This window comes from Salmo salar, chromosome 04, assembly GCF_965601325.2.
Source record: "Salmo salar chromosome 04, fSalSal1, whole genome shotgun sequence".
In the NCBI taxonomy this organism is placed as follows: Eukaryota; Metazoa; Chordata; class Actinopteri; order Salmoniformes; family Salmonidae; genus Salmo; species Salmo salar.
Window position 1 is genome coordinate 93,094,372 of NC_138294.1, and position 15,218 is coordinate 93,109,589.

The 15,218-nt window shown below is 41.7% G+C and overlaps 1 protein-coding gene across 3 annotated transcripts in view; it reads left to right on the forward strand.

Annotated features, from left to right (window-relative positions):
• The window catches only part of LOC106604032 (uncharacterized), a 64,523-nt gene that overhangs the window by 43,703 nt on the left and 5,602 nt on the right, over positions 1-15,218 (forward strand). For 2 of the 3 annotated variants that reach the window (XR_014392235.1, XM_082974822.1), the window contains exons 2-8: positions 553-782; positions 3,756-3,952; positions 4,223-4,360; positions 4,695-4,833; positions 5,471-5,645; positions 9,368-9,509; positions 10,179-10,325. Coding sequence is in view for 2 of the 3 variants with exons in the window: in XM_082974822.1 (XP_082830948.1) it covers positions 553-782; positions 3,756-3,952; positions 4,223-4,360; positions 4,695-4,833; positions 5,471-5,645; positions 9,368-9,509; positions 10,179-10,325 (1,168 nt within the window). In the remaining variant the exon portion in view is untranslated. The remainder of the gene's footprint in view (positions 1-552; positions 783-3,755; positions 3,953-4,222; positions 4,361-4,694; positions 4,834-5,470; positions 5,646-9,367; positions 9,510-10,178; positions 10,326-15,218) is intronic. The other variant, XM_082974823.1, reaches the window with a different exon arrangement.

Here is a 15,218-nt window from a genome sequence, read left to right on the forward strand (position 1 = left end):
CGAGAGTCTTGTCTTTAAATAGCTGTAAAATAGTCATATGTTTGAGAAATTGAAGTAATAGCTTTTCAAACGTTTTGAAAATCGCGCCACAGGATTCAACTGGCTGTTACGTAGGTGGGACGAATTCGTCCCGCCTAGCCCAGAGTTAAGGAATACCTGGGATAGGATTAAGTAATCCTTCTTATCCTCCCCCCCTACCCTCCCCCCCAAAAAAGATATAGATGTACTATTGTAAAGTGGTTGTTCCACTGGATATCATAAGGTGAATGCACCAATTTCTAAGTCGCTCTGGTTAAGAGCATCTGCTAAATGACGTGAATGTAAATGTAAATGTAACCAGTGTGTGCCCAGTGGGCTGCCATGATGCCTTCAAGTCTGCTCTGGTATCTTGCCCTGAATCTTTTCAAGTTACAAACAACAATCTTTACTACACCGAGATTCCATTGTCAGTCTGGTGATTAAAACGTGTTAGTCTGCTTCTGAGAGTGACTCATAATGCACAGTGCTTCTGTAAAAAAATGTGTGTGTGTGTGTGTGTGTGTGTGTGTGTAGTTCAGTGTACTTGCAGGTTCATGTGCGCATGTGCCACTACTCTACATGTGTCTATTAAAGTAGAGTCAGTACTCAGAGAGACTCAGACAGACAGAGAGACAGGCACCATGTCTCCCTCCCAGTCCTCCCTAATACTGCTGCTGATGGTCTCCTGCTCCTGGGCCTCCCACTTCTCAGGAGGAACCATGACCTTCAACCCCAGAGGGACCAACCCAGACGGGACCTACAGGGTAAGACCAAAGCACAATGATGATGCTTCCTATTAAAGATCCACTATGCAGAAATCACTCTGTCATTTCCTGGTTGCTACAATTGTAATAGTTTGTCTAATTTCAGTTGGTGACAGAACAAGCATGTATAGCGTAGATCTAAACTGCTGTGAAATATATTTTCAATAACCAACAATATAGTATTTTCAGCTGTTTGAAACTGGTGTACAAAACAGAAAGTAAAAGACACAAAAAGACAGATCTATAACTCACATTTCTACGTATTGTAGTTTTCAGTGTTTTCTTCAACTGAGAAAAATGCTTATTTGTTCTTGCTGTCATCTTGAAAAATAGGTTCTTCATAGGGTTTGGAGTTTTACTGGTAACTTTCTAAATGTACCAGTAAACTACCAACATTTACCAGTAAGCTACCAGAATGTTGAAAACATTCAAGGAATTAACTGAAAATAGAAAGTATATAAAATATATATTTTTAAAATTATTATTTCCATAGATTTCCAAAATTACCTGTAAAATGAAGAAAAAAAAATGGCAACTTTTGTAAATTACCAGGTGTTTTGCAAATCTATTCTTAGCTCAACAGGCTTGTAAAATAGACTCCAGACAAGAGACTTGTAGAAATGGAAGGCACAACGTTTCCATTTGGTCTGTGGTGCCCTGTCTGCTGCCCTCTAGTGTTTAATGTCATGTCATTTATGGCTCTCCTTTTCTCACTTCTTATACCCACTCCTATTCATTATCAATCAATCAATCAATCAATCAATCAAATGAATTTATAAAGCCATTCTTACATCAGCTGATATCTCAAAGTGCTGAACAGAAACCCAGCCTAAAACCCCAAACAGCAAACAAAGCACGGTGGCTAGGAAAAACTCCATAGAAAGGCCAGAACCTATGAAGAAACCTAGAGAGGAACCAGGCTCTGAGGGGTGGACCAGTCCTCTTCTGGCTGTGCCGGGTGACGATTATAACAGAACATTCACCACTTATACCCACTCCTATTCACTACTTATACCCACTCCTATTCACTACATATGACCACTCCTATTCACCACTTATACACACTCATATTCACTACATATACCCACTCCTATTCACCACTTATACCCACATCTATTCACTACTTATACCCACTCCTATTCACTACATATAACCACTCCTATTCACCACTTATACACACTCATATTCACTACATATACCCACTCGTATTCACTGCTTATACCCACTCCTATTCACCACTTATACCCACTCCTATTCACTATGTATACCCACTCCTATTCACTACTTATACCTACTCCTATTCACTACATATACCCACTCCTATTCACTACATATACCCACTCCTATTCACTACGTATACCCACTCCTATTTACTACTTATACCCACTCCTATTCACTACTTATACCCACTCCTATTCACTACATATACCCACTCCTATTCACTACTTATACCCACTCCTATTCACTACTTATACCCACTCCTATTCACTGCTTATACCCACTCCTATTCACTACATATACCCACTCCTATTCACTACTTATACCCACTCCTATTCACTACTTATACCCACTCCTATTCACTAATTATACCCACTCCTATTCACTACTTATACCCACTCCTATTCACAGCTTATACACACTCATATTCACTACATATACCCACTCGTATTCACTACATATACCCACTCCTATTCACTGCTTATACCCACTCCTATTCACTACTTATACCCACTCCTATTCACTACTTATACCCACTCCTATTCACTACTTATACCCACTCCTATTCACTGCTTATACCCACTCCTATTCACTACATACACCCACTCCTATTCACTAATTATACCCACTCCTATTCACTACTTATACCCACTCCTATTCACAGCTTATACCCACTCCTATTCACTACTTATTCCCACTCCTATTCAATACTTATTCCCACTCCTATTCACAGCTTATACCCACTCCTATTCACTACTTATTCCCACTCCTATTCAATACTTATACCCACTCCTATTCACTGCTTATACCCACTCCTATTCACTACTTATACCCACTCCTATTCACTGCTTATACCCACTCCTATTCAATACTTATACCCACTCCTATTCACAGCTTATACCCACTCCTATTCAATACTTATACCTACTCCTATTTACTACTTATACCCACTCCTATTCACTACTTATACCCACTCCTATTCAAGTCTTCTCAGTATTTCAGGCTTTAATATGCATTATGATAATATAGTGCCTAGTGAGAGTCTACACACCCCTTGCACAGTCTTCAAAATGTGCTGCCTTAAAATTACTTCTACAAGGGACTACACTAGATTACCACACCCCAAGTTGTTTGTTTTTCTGCTGTGTTTTTTTTTTTATGAATTTGAAAATGTTTCAACAATTTATCGATGTCTAAGTCGATAGGAAAAAAAAATCTAATTTAATCCATAATTAGATGCAATTTTAAGGCATCAAACTGTGCAAGGAAGGGGTGTGTAAACTTTCACTAGACATTATATACTGTATCTATTTCACCATTTGGAATTGATTTTGCCTGTTGTTGATAACTAAGTGTTGTTTTGAATTGATATTATCTATTGTTGATAACTAAGTGTTGTTTTGAATTGATAGTATCTATTGTTGATAACTAAGCGTTGTCCACCAATGATTATGTTGTGCCTAACCAGTCCCTCTTCAATCAGTCTTTGTTGGAACATGGTTTGCTCTCTACAGAAGGCTTGTTGTATCATTGTAATCCCTGACAAAGGATGAAATGAATCAGAGTTTAGAATGTTCTGTACTATTGAACGTACCATAATGATAAAGGCATTTAGCTATATGAAGAATGCCTTGCTCCTCCTGGTTCTCTTACCCTCCTTACCAAAGAGAACATTTGTCTTTGTTCCACACTTGTGAAAGACAGCAGTCTAGCAATGTGTCTGAAATGGTGGTTTAATGAAGTGGGTTGTTGCAGGTGGACCTTCGTTACAAGACAGCCTTCCACTATTCCATCTGTCTTTCTGATACCTGGTGGTGTGTCAGTGGGGACTGTGGGAATGAGACCAGTCTAGTGGTTAACACAGTGGACCAGGAGATATCTGAGGGCTGGTGTCAGACAGAAGGAGTAATGACTAGACATGTCTTCAGTAACACACAGACTTTTGATCTGCTGTGAGTGTTTCTTTTCTAGTCAAATCTTCCATCCATTACCAGTATGATTATGAACCTGATTTGTATTAACAGGGAACAGATAAGTTATTGCATCCTGGTTACCAAAGTAGTTATAGAGAATATGTCCAACATGCCCCATTACAACAGGAAGGAGAAAACACACATTAGTTAATACACACAGTACTGTACATGATGAACACCATAACAACAACAGTGTTTAGGATGTGTTTTTGGAACTCACCTTTCACCTTTGTCTCTTTATCATTACAGATCAGATGGCTGTTGCTGGATAGACAATGATAATTCTGTTATTGATTGGAGGTTGTGGACTCATGTGGATCTTGGAGTCAGGTCTGACACGGGAACAGTCAACCGATCTCCACAGACCACTGTCGTACCACTAATGCGGTAAATACTCCTACATATCAGTGTTAAGTGATTTAGTTTGATGAAGAAGTGCTTTTATAAATCTGTGTGTTGTATTCAATCAATATAAAACAGGTCTGAAACACTGCAATAATCTCTCTCTCTCTCTCTCTCTCTCTGTCTCTCTCTCTCTCTCTCTCTCTCTCTGTCTCTCTCTCTCTCTCTCTCTGTGTGTCTCTGTGTCTCTGTGTCTCTCTCTCTCTCTCTCTCTCTCTCTCTCTGTCTCTGTCTCTCTCTCTCTCTCTCTCTCTGTCTCTGTGTCTCTCTCTCTCTCTCTCTCTCTCTCTGTCTCTGTCTCTCTCTTTCTCTCTCTTAGTGTCCCTGCTAATTGTCAAAGAGATTTCAACCTGTTGCTGTTTGATCCAGATGGGGATATGGTCAGATGCAGATACGCAGTACCAACGGATGAGTGTTACACATCAAGTGACCTTCCTAATGACTTTACTCTACGAGAGGTTAGTATCCAAATAAAACAACACAGACAATGGACAATGATGATGAATTTATAACAAGATACAACAAGCTGAAACATCTATATTCTATCTGAAAAATAATATTTAGGGTGTGTTAATTAAGGAAGTTCTTGGGTGATATTAGAATGCAAAAAAATATATATTTCAATGATAACATTATAACTTTATTTCAGATGCAGCAACTTCACCATTACTAACAGCAGGCTTCCATTCTGATTGGAGAGCCAACTAGCAGCAGGCTTCCATTCTGATTGGAGAGCCAGCTAGCAGCAGGCTCCCATTCTGATAGGAGAACCAGTTAGCAGCAGGCTTCCATTCTGATTGGAGAACCAGCTAGCAGCAGGCTCCCATTCTGATTGGAGAACCAGTTAGCAGCAGGCTTCCATTCTGATTGGAGAACCAGCTAGCAGCAGGCTCCCATTCTGATTGGAGAGCCTTGGATTACCTAGTGACTTTCCTGTAAATGTATTGTTACGACAGTTGAACTAAGATCATAAGGCATTTGGAAGTTATATCCTTCAAGAATCTATAGGTTTATATTTATGATTTAAAAGTCAAAAAATGTATGTAGCAATAACATATTGCCGCTTTAATCTTGTTTTTATCTTGTCTCCCTCAGAACTGCACCTTGTCATTTTGGGGCAACAGTAATACCACTGGAACATATGTAGTTCAGATGGTGATGGAGGATTTCCCGACTCAGTCCATCTCTCTCTCCTATACTGACGGATCTCAATCTAACAGGACCTCAAACAATACACTCTGCAAACTGCCTGTTCAGTTTGCAGTGAGAGGTACATATATCATCTATATAGTTAATCTTTATAACTAGGTAGTTAATCTTTATAACTAGGTAGTTAATCTTTATAACTAGGTAGTTAATCTTTATAACTAGGTAGTTATCTTTATAACTAGGTAGTTAATCTTTATAACTAGGTAGTTAATCTTTATAACTGGGTAGTTGTCATAAAATAAGTTGTACTCATCCTTGAAAATATCGTACTGGAGAGAAGAGGACCAAGGCGCAGCGAGACTGTGAATACTCATACTTTAATAGACTCAAGTAAGGCATCCACAGGAAAACAATAACACGACAGCAACAGTTTGCAGGCTAACAAACGCAGTGCAAAACAAACTCACGAGAATGAACGAACAACCAACAGGCTGGCAAAGCATAGGCTCAACACATAACAATTCCGCACAACCCCAAAGACAAACACACACACCTATATAGGACTTCCAATCAAAGGCAACTATACACACCTGCCTTCAATTGGAAGTCCCAATCATCAACCCAACATTTAACAAACACAAACCCCCTGCCACATCCTGACCTAGACTAAGCAATACGCCCTCTGCTGGTCAGGATGTGAAAGTACCCCCCCCTCAAGGTGCAGACTCCAGGATGCACCTAAAAAAGAAAAACAAGAAAATCCCCAATACCCCAACAAAACCCCAACAAACAATAACCCCTAAACCATAAGGGAGGGAAGAGAGGGTGGCTGCCGTCAACGACGGCACTGTGCTACACCCTCCCTCCCCAACCCACCTATCCTGGAGGTGGCTCAGGTGCAGGCCGTTCCAGGCAGTCGGGCCACTCTGGCAGCTCGGGACAGTCTGGGCAGTCTGGCCACTCCGGCAGGTCAGGGCAGTCTGGCCACTCCGGCAGGTCAGGGCAGTCTGGCCACTCCGGCAGTTCAGGGCAGTCTGGCCACTCCGGCAGTTCAGGGCAGTCTGGCCACTCCGGCAGTTCAGGGCAGTCTGGCCACTCCGGCAGGTCAGGGCAGTCTGGCCACTCCGGCAGGTCAGGGCAGTCTGGCCACTCCGGCAGTTCAGCGCAGTCTGGCCACTCCGGCAGTTCAGCGCAGTCTGGCCACTCCGGCAGGTCAGGGCAGTCTGACCTCTCTGACGACTGTTGACTGGCGGGCAGCTCTGACGACTGTTGACTGGCGGGCAGCTCTGACGACGACTGTTGACTGGCGGGCAGCTCTGACGACGACTGTTGACTGGCGGGCAGCTCTGACGACGACTGTTGACTGGCGGGCAGCTCTGACGACGACTGTTGACTGGCGGGCAGCTCTGACGACGACTGTTGACTGGCGGGCAGCTCTGACGATGACTGTTGACTGGCGGGCAGCTCTGACGACGACTGTTGACTGGCGGGCAGCTCTGATGACGACTGTTGACTGGCGGGCAGCTCTGATGACGACTGTTGACTGGCGGGCAGCTCTGATGACGACTGTTGACTGGCGGGCAGCTCTTGCCCCGTCAAACAGCCCTTGTGCCCCCCCCTAAAAAATTCTTGGGGATGCCTCTCGGTCTCCCTTACCCGTTGTGTCTCCCAGTCCTCGCCAGCCTTCTTCCGCTGCTTGGTCCTTTGTTGGTGGGGAATTCTGTCATAAAATAAGTTGTACTCATCCTTGAAAATGTCGTACTGGAGAGAAGTGGACCAAGGCGCAGCGAGACTGTGAATACTCATACTTTAATAGACTCAAGTAAGGCATCCACAGGAAAACAATAACACGACAGCAACAGTTTGCAGGCTAACAAACGCAGTGCAAAACAAACTCACGAGAATGAACGAACAACCAACAGTCTGGCAAAGCATAGGCTCAACACAGAACAATTCCCCACAACCCCAAAGACAAACACACATACCTATATAGGACTTCCAATCAAAGGCAACTATACACACCTGCCTTCAATTGGAAGTCCCAATCATCAACCCAACATTTAACAAACACAAACCCCCTGCCACATCCTGACCTAGACTAAGCAATACGCCCTCTGCTGGTCAGGACGTGACAGTAGTTTATCTATATATCTAGGTAGTTTATCTTAATATCTATATAGTTTATCTTTATATCTAGGTAGTTTATCTTTATAACTAGGTAGTTTCTATTAACCTCTATGGGCTATGTGGGACGCAAGCGTCCCACCCCTGGTACACCCTATCAACAACAGGTGAAATATCAAGAGCGCCAAATTTGAAAACAATTAAATGTCATAATTCAAATTTCTCAAACATACAACTATCTTACACCCTTTGAAAGATAAACATCTCCTTAATCTAACCACGTTGTCCGATTTCAAAAAGGCTTTACGGCGAAAGCATAAAGTTAGATTATGTTAGGACAGTACATTGAAAATAGCTGTGTGTAATGTTTTGTCAATGCAAAGACACGCGTCACCAAAAGCAGAAAACCAGCTAAAATTATGCACTAACCTTTGACAATCTCCATCAGATGACACTCCTAGGACATTATGTTAGACAATACATGCATGTTTTGTTCTATCAAGTTCATATTTATATCCAAAAACAGCGTTTTACTATGGCGTTGATGTTGAGGAAATCTTTTCCCTCCAATAACCGCCAGTCAAATCAGCACAACAAATTAAATAATTACTATTCGAAAACATTGGTAAAATATTATATTGTCATTCAAAGAATTATAGATTTACATCTCTTGAACGCAACCGGATTGCCAGATTTAAAAATAACCTTACTGGGAAATCACACTTTGCAATAATCTGAGCACTGCGCCCAGAAAAATAAGCTTTGCGATACAGACTAACCGCCATGTTGGAGAGATCTAAAATCGAAAATACTATGTAAATAATCCATTACCTTTGATTCTCTTCATCAGATGTCACTTCCAGGAATCCCAGGTCCATAACAAATGTAGTTTTGTTCGAAAAAGCTCATAATTTATGTCCAAAAAGCTCTGTGTTGTTAGCACATGATCTAAGCCCGCCGGACTTGTCTTCATGAAAGAGGGGAGAAAAAATATTTACGTTCGTTCAAACATGTCAAACGTTGTATAGCATAAATCATTAGGGCCTTTTTCAACCAGAAGATGAATAATATTCAAGGCGGACGATTGCATTCTCTTTTAAAACGTATTGGAACGAGAGTACCCAACATGAACTCGCGCGCCAGAGTCTTATCGGCCACCACCGTTCCAAGGCTCTTGTTCGTTCAGTTCTTACAGTAGAAGACTCAAACCACTTTGTAAAGACTGGTGACATCTAGTGGAAGCCATAGGAAGTGCTCAACCATTAATAAGCCCCTGTGTGTTTCAATGGCATAGGCTTAAAGGTAATTCAACACATCAGGTATCCACTTCCTGTCAGAATTTGTCTCAGGGTTTTGACTGCCATATGAGTTCTTTTATACAGACACCATTCAAACAGTTTTAGAAATTCAGAGTGTTTTCTATCCAAACCTGAACAATAATATGCATATCCTAGCTTCTGAGTTGGTGTAGGAGGCAGTTAAAAATGGGCACATATTTTTTTCGAAATTCTCAATACTGCCCCCTATCCCCAACAGGTTTTAAGTTGTTTCTCTTCATAGAGAATAAGATGATGTCTGTGCCTTGTTTCCAGTAGTAGTAGAAGTAGTGCATTTGATTGTCATTACATTTTATGCAGAGTTTCCAACCCTGTAGCATAGTAGAGTGGTTGTGGTACTGACGCTATGTGTTGTATCTCAACTCCATGGTTTGTCTCTCAGTGGACCCCCCGGTGACATCCTGTATGGAGGGGCTGTACCTACCCATGTTCCTGTCTCCAACACCAGCCCAGGATGCACTGCTGAACGCCTCTGCAGACCAACCCCTGGAAATCACTGTCAGAGCACAGGCTACCAACTCCACGTAAGAGAAATGAAACGTGGAAACACATAGCAGATAGGTATAGCCTAAATCAGGGGTTTTAAATGTTAGACGAACCGTTAGACGAACCAGTGTGTCAGCGGGTTTTCGCTCCTCCCTTGCAAACTGTAGAATCAGATTTAAAAAACAGATACAAATACACCTTATGGAACAGCGGGACTGTGAAGCCTAGGCAGCATCTAATGGGGATCCATAATAAACACAAATACAACTATACAGTCAATACATAAACTGATATGGTTCCTGATCTGGCATGTACAGTCAATACATAAACTCATATGGTTCCTGATCTGGCATATACAGTCAATACATAAACTGATATGGTTCCTGATCTGGCATGTACAGTCAATACATATACTGATATGGTTCCTGATCTGGCATCTACAGTCAATACATAAACTGACATGTCAACTTTATTCAAGACATTTTTAACACATTCCATTTCAAGAAAGGAGATTTTGTTTATTTTATTCAGATTTTGAAGAGATGCATTTCTGTCCTTGAGCTTTTCTTGTCTATTAATGTTACGTATAATGTCATGTTTTATGTTTTGTGTGACCCCAGGAAGAGTTGCTGCTGCTTCAGCAACAGCTAATGGGGTTCATAATGAAAAATAAAATTACTGTATTTTTTTCTCCCTGTGTGTTTAAGGGTTTCAGAGCTGTTGGTGAGTGGACCTTCCATAATCACAAAGAACACCACTGATCCAGGAGAGTACCTTGTAAGATGGACGCCCACTGAGGATGAGGAGGGAGGGTACTATCCTGTGTGCTTCATCGCTCAGGGAGTGAACAACAGGTCAGTCTGCAGCCACTTCAACTGGAAACTTATAGCACAACATAATGACTAACCTGATTAAATAAAGGCACAAAATTAACTAGCATGACTAACCTGATTAATTAACTAGCATGGCTAACCTGATTAATTAACTAGCATGACTAACCTGATTAATGAACTAGCATGACTAACCTGATTAACCTGTTGGGGATAGGGTGCAGTATTTGCACGGCCAGATAAAAAACGTACCCGATTTAATCTGGTTACTACTCCTGCCCAGTAACTAGAATATGCATATAATTATTGGCTTTGGATAGAAAACACCCTAAAGTTTCTAAAACTGTTTGAATGGTGTCTGTGAGTATAACAGAACTCATATGGCAGGCAAAAACCTGAGAAGATTCTGAACAGGAAGTGGCCTGTCTGACAAGTTGAAGACTGAGGATCTTTGCTGTAACGTGACACTTCCTACGGCTCCCATAGGCTCTCAGAACCCGGGAAAAAGCTGAATGATATCGAGGCAGCCCCAGGCTGAAACACATTAGCGCGTTTGGATAGTGGCCTGTCAGAGGACCATTAGACTGGGTCTCGTGCACGAGGGCACGAGATGTTTTTATTTTCCCTCTTTGAACGAAAACCACCACTCCCGGTCGGAATATTATCGCTTTCTTACGAGAAAAATGGCATAAAAATTGATTTTAAACAGCAGTTGACATGCTTCGAAGTACGGAAATGGAATATTTAGAATTTTTTGGTCACGAAATGCGCCGTGCTCGTCACCCTTATTTACCATTCGGATAGTGTCTTGAACGCACGAACAAAACGCCGCTATTTGGATATAACAATGGAATATTTGGGACCAAACCAACATTTGTTATTGAAGTAGAAGTCCTGGGAGTGCATTCTGACGAAGACAGCAAAGGTAATAACATTTTTCTTATAGTAAATCTGACTTTGGTGAGTGCTAAACTTGCTGGGTGTCTAAATAGCTAGCCCTGTGATGCCGGGCTATCTACTGAGAATATTGCAAAATGTGCTTTCACCGAAAAGCTATTTTAAAATCGGACATAGCGAGTGCATAGAGGAGTTCTGTATCTATAATTCTTAAAATAATTGTTGTGTTTTTTGTGAACGTTTATCGTGAGTAATTTAGTAAATTCACCGGCAGTGTTCGGGGGGAATGCTAGTCACATGCTAATGTAAAAAGCTGTTTTTTGATATAAATATGAACTTTATTGAACAAAACATGCATGTATTGTATAACATAATGTCCTAGGGGTGTCATCTGATGAAGATCATCAAAGGTTAGTGCTGCATTTAGCTGTGGTTTGGGTTTATGTGACATTATATGCTAGCTTGAAAAATGGGCTGTTGAGTACTGTTGAGTAGGCGGGACGAATTCGTCCCACCTACGTAACAGCCAGTTGAATCCTGTGGCGCGATTTTTAAAACCTTTGAAATGCTATTACTTCAATTTCTCAAACATATGACTATTTTCCAGCTATTTAAAGACAAGACTCTTGTTAATCTAACCACACTGTCCGATTTCAAAAAGGCTTTACAATGAAAGCAAAACATTAGATTATGTCAGCAGAGTACCAAGCCAGAAATAATCAGACACCCATTTTTCAAGCTAGCATATAATGTCACAAAAACCCAGAAGACAGCTAAATGCAGCACTAACCTTTGATGATCTTCATCAGATGACAACCCTAGGACATTATGTTATACAATACATGCATGTTTTGTTCAATCAAGTTCATATTTATATCAAAAACCAGCTTTTTACATTAGCATGTGACGTTCAGAACTAGCATACCCCCCCGCAAACCTCCGGTGAATTTACTAAATTACTCACGATAAACGTTCACAAAAAGCATAACAATTATTTTAAGAATTATAGATACAGAACTCCTCTATGCACTCGATATGTCCGATTTTAAAATAGCTTTTTGGTGAAAGCACATTTTGCAATATTCTAAGTACATAGCCCAGGCATCACGGGCTAGCTATTTAGACACCCGGCAAGTTTAGCACTCACCAATATCAGGTTTACTATTATAAAAGTTTGATTACCTTTTGTTGTCTTCGTCAGAATGCACTCCCAGGACTGCTACTTCAATAACAAATGTTGGTTTGGTCCAAAATAATCCATCGTTATATCCGAATAGCGGCGTTTTGTTCGTGCGTCCCAGACACAATCTGAAATGATAAATCAGGCTCGCGCGCATGGCGCAATTCGTGACAAAAAAAATCTAAATATTCCATTACCATACTTCGAAGCATGTCAACCGCTGTTTAAAATAAATTTTTAAGCCATTTTTCTCGTAAAAAAGCGATAATATTCCGACCGGGAATGTCCATTTAGCTAAACAGAGGAAAGTAAACAAAGCTTTCGGTCGACGCGGGCACGAGCCTGAGTCTCACAGTACTGTAACCAGCCACTACCCAAACGCGCTACTTTTTTTCAGCCAGAGCCTGCAAACCCACGATTCAGCGTTTTGTCGCCTTCTGAGAGCCTATGGCAGCCGTAGGAAGTGTCACGGGACAGCTAAGATCCTCACTCTTCAATAAACAGAGACAAGAAGAACGACACCTTGTCAGACAGGCCACTTCCTGAATGAAACCTTCTCAGACTTTTGCCTGCCAAATGAGTTCTGTTATACTCACAGACACCATTCAAACAGTTTTAGAAACTTTAGGGTGTTTTCTATCCATATGTAATAAGTATATGCATATTCTAGTTACTGGGTAGGAGTGGTAACCAGATTAAATCGGGTACGTTTTTTATCCAGCCGTGTCAATATTGCCCCCTATCCTAAACAGGTTAATGAACTAGCATGACTAACCTGATTAATGAACTAGCATGACTAACCTGATTAATGAACTAGCATGACTAACCTGATTAATTAACTAGAATGACTAACCTGATTAATGAACTAGCATGACTAACCTGATTAATGAACTAGCATGACTAACCTGATTAATGAACTAGCATGACTAACCTGATTAATGAACTAGCATGACTAACCTGATTAACGAACTAGAATGACTAACCTCATTAATAAACTAGCATGACTAACCTCATTAATTAAATAATATTATCCATAATTACTGTAGTCTACTATCAAGACTATCAGTTAAATGGACATTCAGACAGATTTTGGTTGAATGCATTCAGTTGTGCAACTGACTAGGTTTTAACCTGCATTTCCCTTAACTCTTACATCTAGACGTTCCGCTAGCGGAACACCTGCTCCAATATCCAATGATAGGCGTGGCGCGAATTACAAATTCCTCAAAAATACAAAAACTTCAATTTTTCAAACATATGACTATTTCACAGCATTTTAAAGATAAGACTCTCCTTTATCTAACCACACTGTCCGATTTCAAAAAGGCTTTACAGCGAAAGCAAAACATTAGATTATGTCAGCAGAGTACCAAGCCAGAAATAATCAGACACTCATTTTTCAAGCTAGCATATAATGTCACAAAAACCAAGAAGACAGCTAAATGCAGCACTAACCTTTGATGATCTTCATCAGATGACACACCTAGGACATTATGTTATACAATACATGCATGTTTTGTTCAATCAAGTTCATATTTATATCAAAAAACAGCTTTTTACATTAGCATGTGATGTTCAGAACTAGCATACCCACCGCAAACTTCCGGTGAATTTATTAAATTACTCATGATAAACATTGACAAAATACATAACAAATATTTTAAGATTTATAGATACAGAACTCCTTTATGCAATCGCTATGTCCGATTTTAAAATAGCTTTTCGGCGAAAGCACATTTTGCAATATTTTGAATACATAGCTCGGTCATCACGGCTAGCTATTTTGACATCCGCCAACTTCGGGGTCACCTAAACTCAGAATTACAATTAGAAAAATTGGATTACTGTCACGTCCGGACCAGTATAGAGGATTATTTGTATTATTTGGTCAGGGCGTGGCAGAGGTATGTTTGTTTTGTATGGTGGGTAGTTGTATGTTAGAACTGCTTTTGTTTAGCCTGCTACACTGTTCCTGTCGTGAGTTTTGTTTATTGTTTTTTTCCTCGTGTTCTCGTTTAAAATAAAAGATGATGAGCACGCAATCCGCTGCATATTGGTTCACTTTGTTCTGACGAAGATGTTTGTGACAGAACTACCCACCACAACAGGACCAAGTGGCGGAGAAAGGAGCGGCACGAGGAATATATGGACTATACTGAGAGATGGACTTGGGAAGAGATTCTGGCCGGAGAGGGCCCGTGGAAGAAGGCCGGGGTGGACCAGGAACACTACCGGGGGACACATCTGGCGAGGAAGCCGGAGAGGCACCCCCAATTTTTTGGGGGGGCACACGGGTAGTTTGGCTAGGCCTAGGAAGAGCCATAAGCCAGCTCCCCGTGAGAGTATGGAGGAGCGTATGAGGTGGAGAGCGCCGTGTTTTGCTGAGGTGCGCACTATCTCGCCCATACGCACGCACAGTCCGGTGCGCGCCATTCCAGCCCCTCACAGATGCCGTGCTAGAGTGGGCATCCAGCCTGGTAGGAGGATTCCTGCGAAGCGCGTCTGGTCGCCGGTACGCCTCCTAGGACATTTTTTTGTCATTTAGCAGGCTACCCTATGCCCGCTCTACGAACGGCAACCATCAGGCCCCTGCACAGCCCAGTTCGCCCTGTACCAGCACCCCACTCGTGCAGGGCGGCTAGTTCCATCCAGCCAGGACGGGTTGTGCAGGCGGTGCAGTCAAGGCCACCTGTGCGCCTCCATGGCCCAGTCTTTCCGGTTCCCGCCTCTCGTGCTAACCCGGAAGTGGGTACCTCCAGTCCGGCACGACCAGTACCAGCAACCCAGACCAAGCTTCCCATGAGCCAGCCTTGTCCTATTTGGCCTGTTCCCACTCCTCG